At 48.2% G+C, this 8,944-nt stretch overlaps 1 protein-coding gene across 1 annotated transcript in view; it reads left to right on the top strand.

Annotated features, from left to right (window-relative positions):
* The first annotated feature begins 1,766 nt into the window (after positions 1-1,766).
* The window catches only part of LOC139667143 (gelsolin-like), a 9,678-nt gene continuing 2,500 nt past the window's right edge, over positions 1,767-8,944 (top strand). The window contains exons 1-4 of the mRNA XM_071546562.1: positions 1,767-1,890; positions 4,232-4,425; positions 6,782-6,936; positions 7,567-7,728. Of these exons, the coding sequence (XP_071402663.1) occupies positions 4,233-4,425; positions 6,782-6,936; positions 7,567-7,728 (510 nt within the window). The 5' untranslated portion in view covers positions 1,767-1,890; position 4,232. The remainder of the gene's footprint in view (positions 1,891-4,231; positions 4,426-6,781; positions 6,937-7,566; positions 7,729-8,944) is intronic.

Here is an 8,944-nt window from a genome sequence, read left to right as displayed (position 1 = left end):
TTCACTAGTCACTGACCTGTTAACTATTTACTGACTTGGTTTACTAGTCACTGACCTGGATAACTAGTCACTGACCTTTTAACTAGTCACAGACTTGTTCAATAGTCACTGACCTTTTAACTATTCACTGACTTGTTCACTAGTCACTGACCTGTTAACCAATCATTGACCTGTTAACTAGTCACTGACTTGTTTACTAGTCACTGGCCTGTTAACCAATCATTGACCTGTTAACTAGTTACTGACTTGGTTTACTCGTCTCTGACCTGTTAACTAGTTACTGACTTGGTTTACTAGTCACTGACTTAATTGGTTACTGACTTGGTTTACTAGTCACTGACCTGTTAACTATTTACTCTGTCTTTCTCAGTTGTCTCTCTCTCTCTGTCCAGACTTGTTGGAATGCTGTTGGACTGAATACCTGCAGCACAGATATCACACCTGAGACTCCACGTCACCAGGCTGAGCAGCTGACCTGCTGTCAGGCTGTTTACTGACTGATCACAGACCAGTCAGGCTGTTTACCGGGCTGATCACAGACCAGTCAGGCTGTTTACCGGGCTGATCACAGACCAGTCAGTAAACAGCTGGATCATCGATATATTCTGAGCCTGGAAGCTAACTCTGCAGCTCAGGTGACGTCAGTCACGTTACCGTCGTTAACTGATCAACTTCTACTTTATGAAACTGTTCTAACAAAGCGATGACAGTTTCCTGTTTAACATGAAACACTCCGAGTCGACATGTTCACAGTGACTTGTGCTACAGAGACTCGATGCCAAACCTTCATCCAGTCAGATCTGTAGCTTTGTTTACCTTCCTGCCGTTCACGCGACTGAAGTTAAGCTAACGCTAGTTTAACCAGCTAGCTCGTCACTCACCGTCTCCAGCGCGTGCAGCAGCAGGCTCGTGAGCTTACCGAACGTCTCCATTCTGCCGCCAAAACAAACGGACAGAAACAAACTGTCTGCTAAAATACTTTAACTTGACATTTCTGCCTACAAACTAAACTAAAACAACTAACTCGACCACAGCTGACTGGCTGTGTCAAGCTCGCCAGAATAAAGCACACGACTTCCGGTAGCAACTTTCAAAATAAAACTAGCTAGCCAGACTTCATAATAGGACATCCCGTCGATGATTTTCAAAATAAGAGCTCCATTGACGTACAACAAAGTGGCAAAGTGAAAATAATTAATACATTTAAAGAGGAATCTGAAGTAAATGAAAATACTTTTTTAAGTCATTTTCATAGCACATATTTAGACTTGGTCATACAGCATATGGAGTATAGAGTATATACAGTAGTGGTGTTGGAGGTGCAGGAGGTCCAGTCTGTACTGTTCAGAGTCCAGAAGGTTCCAGTCTGTCCACAGGGGGGCAGCACTGATCCTGACAGGATGTGGTCTGCAGGTTAGGAAGCGGCTGCAGGTCTGAATGGAAAATGTGAGTGTGGGAAGAGAATCAGTAAAAATACTGAGGAGCTGGATCAGCTGCTGACTGGAAACCAGTAGAAGAGAAGACTGTGTTGTACTGGTCAGCTCCAGTAGAAACCAGTAGAGCCTGTAACTGTGTGTGTGTGTGTGTGTGTGTGTTTGGGGAGGGGGGGGGGGGGGCAGTGTGTTGTCAGACTGGTTTCCAGCTGCAGCTCATGCAAAGCGGAGCATCAGGTATCATCTGCTGCAGCTGGGTGTGTTTGTTCTTTGTGTGTCTGGTCGGGGGGGCGGAGCCAGCAGGTAGAGTTACAGCAGGAAGGGAGTCGCCCGTCCATCTGTCTGTCTTCATCTGAAACTACTTCAACACAGACTAGATCCTCCTCGGCACAGACAGACACAGACACAGACAGACACAGACACAGACAGCCACAGACACAGCTACAGACACAGACAGGTAACTTCACTGTTTCTTCAGTATTCTTCTGTTCTCTGCCAGCTGGAAGTTTAACTCTTCAGATGAATTCACTAGAATCATCTCTCTCTCTGTCTGTTGTCTCTCTGTCTGTCTGTTGTCTCTCTGTCTGTCTGTTGTCTCTCTGTCTGGTTTCTGTCTGTTTTCATATTGTTATTATCATTATCATAACTGGTAGATTTACTGCTGGTTTAACTTTAGTTTAATTTTAATTTTATATTTATATCTCATATTAAATGTATGATCAGCTGAGCGGTGCTTCAGGTGTTTCCTCTGCTGCATCACAGAGCTTGTGTGTTTAGGAAGATGAACCACTCTGCTGCTTCTTCAGGCTGTAAAACCAGTTCAGACAGACAGACAGGTAGTTCAGATAGACAGGTAGTTCAGATAGACAGGTAGTTCAGATAAACACACAGTTCAGATAGACAGGTAGTTCAGATAGACAGGTAGTTCAGATGGACAGGTAGTTCAGATAAACACACGGTTCAGATAGACAGGTAGTTCAGATAGACAGGTAGTTCAGACAGACAGGTAGTTCAGATACAGGTAGTTCAGACAGACAGGTGGTTCAGATACAGGTAGTTCAGACAGACAGGTGGTTCAGATAGACAGGTGGTTCAGACAGACAGGTAGTTCAGACAGACAGGTAGTTCAGACAGACAGGTGGTTCAGATAGACAGGTGGTTCAGATAGACAGGTAGTTCAGATAGACAGGTGGTTCAGATAGACAGGTGGTTCAGACAGACAGGTGGTTCAGACAGACAGGTAGTTCAGACAGACAGGTAGTTCAGACAGACAGGTGGTTCAGATAGACAGGTGGTTCAGATAGACAGGTGGTTCAGATAGACAGGTAGTTCAGACAGACAGGTGGTTCAGATAGACAGGTGGTTCAGACAGACAGGTGGTTCAGACAGACAGGTAGTTCAGACAGACAGGTGGTTCAGATAGACAGGTAGTTCAGACAGACAGGTGGTTCAGACAGACAGGTAGTTCAGACAGACAGGTAGTTCAGACAGACAGGTGGTTCAGACAGACAGGTGGTTCAGATAGACAGGTGGTTCAGACAGACAGGTAGTTCAGACAGACAGGTGGTTCAGATAGACAGGTGGTTCAGACAGACAGGTGGTTCAGACAGACAGGTAGTTCAGACAGACAGGTGGAGAGTCTTTAAGTGAGTTGATGTGTTTCTGTGTTTTGCTCCAAATGAAAAGCCATAAAAGACACTTTAACATCAATATGTCATTAATATTAATATTAATATTAATATTAATATCTCACAGTCAGACCGGGGGGACGGGCGTGTGTGTGTGTGTGTGTGTGTGTGTGTGTGTGTGTGTGTGTGTGTGAGGCGAGCCCAGACTGGTAGCCTGCCTGTTTCTGCCGTCTGATTGGCTGATAGACAGCTAGACAGGATGAGGAATGTAAAGTTGTGAAGGGAAAATACTGTTTCACCTTCTGGGTGAAGAGCAAAAGGTTCAGAGTCTTCTGTGCAGTTTATTCCCGCCTGCAGGTTCAGGTCCGAGCTCCGGACCAGCACAGAGCTCCGGACCAGGTCCGAGCTCCAGACCAGCACAGAGCAGAGGAGTCTTCTACAGATCAGACAAACAAAACCTGAAATCCACACAGAGCCAAACCCACAGCTTCAGACAGCCAGCTTTACCTAATGTGGAAACATGTATGGATAGCATAGACTGTGGTTCACCTATAAGAACAGTCTAACCGCTCATCACCACATACAGTGGACACGCACACGTATGCACTGATGACATCATCATGGTATGTAGGGAGAAACACACTGTTCTCTGCAGGTCAAAGGAAACAAAGGACAGAGTTAAATTCATTAAAAAGACACAGTATTCATTTTATTTCTTACACTTGGGTGCGCTTGTTCTCGCCCCCGGCGCCCGGCGTGCCGGAGGCGGCGTGGGCGGAGCTTACAGGCAGCAGGTGGTGTTGCTGAGTCCTGATCCAGCAGCTGAGTGTGGAAACACAAACCGGAGCTTCAGGAGCTTCAGGAGCTAAACCACATGCTGCAGGAGAAAGCTGAACCTCAGCAAGCTGAACCTCAGTCTGTTCAGGGTCTCAGCCAATAGGAGAGCTCGGTGATGTCATCGCCGGCAGCCGTCCGCTTTAATATCAAGTTCTGACTCCGCCTCCCCGGTGCGCCGGTGGCAATTACAAGTGGACCCAAAGCTCCGGGTTAACCAGCAGACCGGCCAGGGGGCGGAGCTTCAGGGCTTCTCTGTGATTGGCTGTGGCTCTGGTGACATCACATCCTTCTGTGGTTCTGAGGTTCTGAGGTTCTGTGGTTCTGTTCCTCCAGCATGGTGTTCCACCCGGAGTTTGAGCGTGCGGGGCAGCAGGCGGGGCTGCAGGTCTGGCGGGTGGAGAACATGGACCTGGTTCCTGTTCCACAGAGTCTGTATGGAGGGTTCTACAGCGGAGACGCCTACCTGGTTCTCAACACCGTCAAACAGAGACCTGGAAGACTTCAGTACGACCTGCACTACTGGCAAGGTACTGACATGACACATGACACATGACACATGACACATGACACATGACATGACACATGACACATGACATGACACATGACATGACACATGACACATGACACATGACATGACACACGACACATAAGACATGACACACGACACATAAGACATGACACATGACACATAAGACATGACACATGACATGACACATGACACATGACATGACACACGACACATAAGACATGACACATAAGACATGACACACGACACATGACATGACACATGACATGACATGACACATGACACATAAGACATGACACACGACACATGACATGACACATGACATGACATGACACATGACACAAGACATGACACATGACACATAAGACATGACACATGACACATGACACATGACACATGACATGACACATGACATGACACATGACATGACACATGACATATGACACATAACATGACACATGACATATGACATATGACACATGACACATGACACATGACACATGACATGACACATGACATGACACACGACACATAAGACATGACACATGACACATGACATGACAAATGACACATGACACATGACATGACACATGACATGACACACGACACATGACATGACACATGACATGACACATGACATATGACACATGACATGACACACGACACATAAGACATGACACATGACACATAAGACATGACACACGACACATAAGACATGACACATGACACATGACATGACACATGACATGACACATGACATGACACATGACATATGACACATAACATGACACATGACATATGACACATGACACATGACACATGACATGACACATGACATGACACATGACATATGACACATGACATGACACACGACACATAAGACATGACACACGACACATAAGACATGACACATGACACATGACATGACACATGACATGACACATGACATGACACATGACATATGACACATAACATGACACATGACACATGACACATGACATGACACATGACATGACACATGACACATGACAGAATAATGGAAGTGGTCACTGTTAGCTGCAGTTGCTTCACCTAACAAACACTTGACTAAATATTGCTGCCTTGTTTTTGTTTATTATGTAATGTCTTCTTGTCATACCTATTGTTGCTGTTGGGATTTGATGTTGTTGTCCTGTTTTGTGTTTGTTGTTGTCCTGTTTTGTGTTTGTTGTTGACCTGTTTTGTGTTTGTTGTTGTCCTGTTTTGTGTTTGTTGTTGTCCCCCGTCTGTCCGACAGACAGAGGGGCGGAGCCATGTTTCACCAAGCTCCTCCCCCCCATCACTCCTCCAATCAGAGCGCGTCTGACTGAGAGTCCGTCTGTCCGGAAGACGCTCAGATTGTTTAGCTGCTGTCTGTCAGACTGGGTCCACTTGTAATTCCACCCGGCGTGCGCCGAAGCCGGCCCGGGTGGGCGGAGTCAGCACTTGTTATTTAAACGGACGGCCCGCTTCAACCCGGCGGCTGAGACCGGCGCCGACATCGCCGAGCTCTCCTATTGGCCGAGACAAGGACGGAGCACGTGACCCACCGCCGCCGGCTAACTCCGCCCACGCCGCCTCCGTCAGGCCCTGCGCCCGGACCGAAGGACCGGAGCAGCCACAGAGAAGCTCCAGCAGCTCTTATCTGTTATCTGGAGTTTCTCCAGGACCTGCTGGGTCAAACAGTCTGAACCCACCTGGGCCGCTCCGGTCCTTCGGTCCGGGCGCAGGACCTGACGGAGGCGGCGTGGGCGGAGTTAGCCGCTAAAATCCTGAAGAGTCACCCGGCGGCTCCGTCCTCATCTCAGCTGCTAGCTGCACAGTGGCTTCAGGATCTGAACGCAGGAAAAACTAAATCACAACTTGGGGAGGAAACATGAAGCTCAGCCTGCTGGTGGTTAGTCTGCTTCTCTTTCTGACTCCAGTATCTCAGCCAATAGGAGAGCTTGGTGATCGTCCGTTTAAATAACAAGTGCTGACTCCGCCCACCCGGGCCGGTTTCCCATTAAATCAGTTGCTTAAATGGATCAGAGACACTTTGGCTCATCTGACACCTCGCTGATGACATCATAATCGTCTTCAGGCGTCTTTTCTGTATTTATTTTAATGTTTTGTTACATCTGATAACAAACCGATGGAGACGCAGGTTCAGGTTTCTGTTCCTAAACTCCTTTAAACTAAACTAACCAGCTGATGCAGATCTGACGGTAGATCTGCTCTCTGATTGGACAGTAGATCTGCTCTCTGATTGGACAGTAGATCAGCTCTCTGATTGGACGGTAGATCTGCTCTCTGATTGGACGGTAGATCTGCTCTCTGATTGGACGGCTGTCTCCTAGGTGCGGAGTGTTCTCAGGATGAGAGCGGAGCGGCGGCCATCTTTGCGGTCCAGATGGACGACTTCCTGCAGGGAGCGGCGGTGCAGTACAGAGAAGTCCAGAACTTCGAGTCCAGAACCTTCAGCGGGTACTTCAAACCCGGACTGAAGTACATGGTGACTGCACCGATACTACTGAGAATACTACTGAGAATACTACTGCACTGATAGTACTGATAATACTACTACTGATAATACTACTACTGATAATACTACTACTGATAATACTACTGATAATACTACTGATAATACTACTACTGATAATACTACTGATAATACTACTACTGATAATACTACTGATACTACTACTACCTCTAATACTACTACTGCTAATACTACTACTGATAATATTACTGATACTACTACTACTACTACTTCTAACCCTACTACTGATAATACTACTACTGATAATACTACTACTGATAATACTACTGATAATACTACTGATAATACTACTACTGATAATACTACTGATAATACTACTACTGATAATACTACTGATACTACTACTACCTCTAATACTACTACTGCTAATACTACTACTGATAATATTACTGATACTACTACTACTACTACTTCTAACCCTACTACTGATAATACTACTACTGATAATACTACTATCACTACTACTGACCCCAACACTCCTCAGCACTGGGGAAAATAGAAGCTAATAAATAAAAGACATTGTGTGACATTGTGAACTTGATTGGAGGATTGACCAGCTGTCTGTTTTCCTGCTGACCTCAGAAAGGGGGCGTGGCCTCGGGGTTCCGCCACGTTGTGACCAATGAGGTGGAGGTTCAGAGGCTGCTGCAGGTCAGAGGTCGACGCACCGTCCGGGCAACCGAGGTTCCTGTCAGCTGGGAGAGCTTCAACCAGGGAGACAGCTTCATCCTGGACCTGGGAGAGGTGAGACAGGCAGACAGACAGGCAGCTTCATCCTGGACCTGGGAGAGGTGAGACAGGCAGACAGACAGGCAGCTTCATCCTGGACCTGGGAGAGGTGAGACAGGCAGACAGACAGGCAGCTTCATCCTGGACCTGGGAGAGGTGAGACAGGCAGACAGACAGGCAGCTTCATCCTGGACCTGGGAGAGGTGAGACAGGCAGACAGACAGGCAGCTTCATCCTGGACCTGGGAGAGGTGAGACAGGCAGCTTCATCCTGGACCTGGGAGAGGTGAGACAGGCAGACAGACAGGCAGCTTCATCCTGGACCTGGGAGAGGTGAGACAGGCAGACAGACAGGCAGCTTCATCCTGGACCTGGGAGAGGTGAGACAGGCAGACAGACAGGCAGCTTCATTCTGGACCTGGGAGAGGTGAGACAGGCAGACAGACAGCTTCATCCTGGACCTGGGAGAGGTGAGACAGGCAGACAGACAGGCAGCTTCATTCTGGACCTGGGAGAGGTGAGACAGGCAGACAGACAGGCAGCTTCATCCTGGACCTGGGAGAGGTGAGACAGGCAGACAGACAGGCAGCTTCATCCTGGACCTGGGAGAGGTGAGACAGGCAGACAGACAGCTTCATCCTGGACCTGGGAGAGGTGAGACAGGCAGACAGACAGGCAGCTTCATTCTGGACCTGGGAGAGGTGAGACAGGCAGACAGACAGGCAGCTTCATCCTGGACCTGGGAGAGGTGAGACAGGCAGACAGACAGGCAGCTTCATCCTGGACCTGGGAGAGGTGAGACAGGCAGCTTCATCCTGGACCTGGGAGAGGTGAGACAGGCAGACAGACAGGCAGCTTCATCCTGGACCTGGGAGAGGTGAGACAGGCAGACAGACAGGCAGCTTCATCCTGGACCTGGGAGAGGTGAGACAGGCAGACAGACAGGCAGCTTCATTCTGGACCTGGGAGAGGTGAGACAGGCAGACAGACAGCTTCATCCTGGACCTGGGAGAGGTGAGACAGGCAGACAGACAGGCAGCTTCATTCTGGACCTGGGAGAGGTGAGACAGGCAGACAGACAGGCAGCTTCATCCTGGACCTGGGAGAGGTGAGACAGGCAGACAGACAGGCAGCTTCATCCTGGACCTGGGAGAGGTGAGACAGGCAGACAGACAGCTTCATCCTGGACCTGGGAGAGGTGAGACAGGCAGACAGACAGGCAGCTTCATTCT

This window comes from Centroberyx affinis, unplaced genomic scaffold (genome assembly GCF_046629955.1).
Source record: "Centroberyx affinis isolate AG114_WGS23_722 - 3 ecotype Tasmania unplaced genomic scaffold, CSIRO-AGI_Caff_v1 ptg005314l_1, whole genome shotgun sequence".
Lineage (NCBI taxonomy): Eukaryota > Metazoa > Chordata > Actinopteri > Beryciformes > Berycidae > Centroberyx > Centroberyx affinis.
The sequence above is the reverse complement of the archived record's forward strand: the minus strand, read 5'-3'. Positions and strand labels throughout refer to the sequence as shown.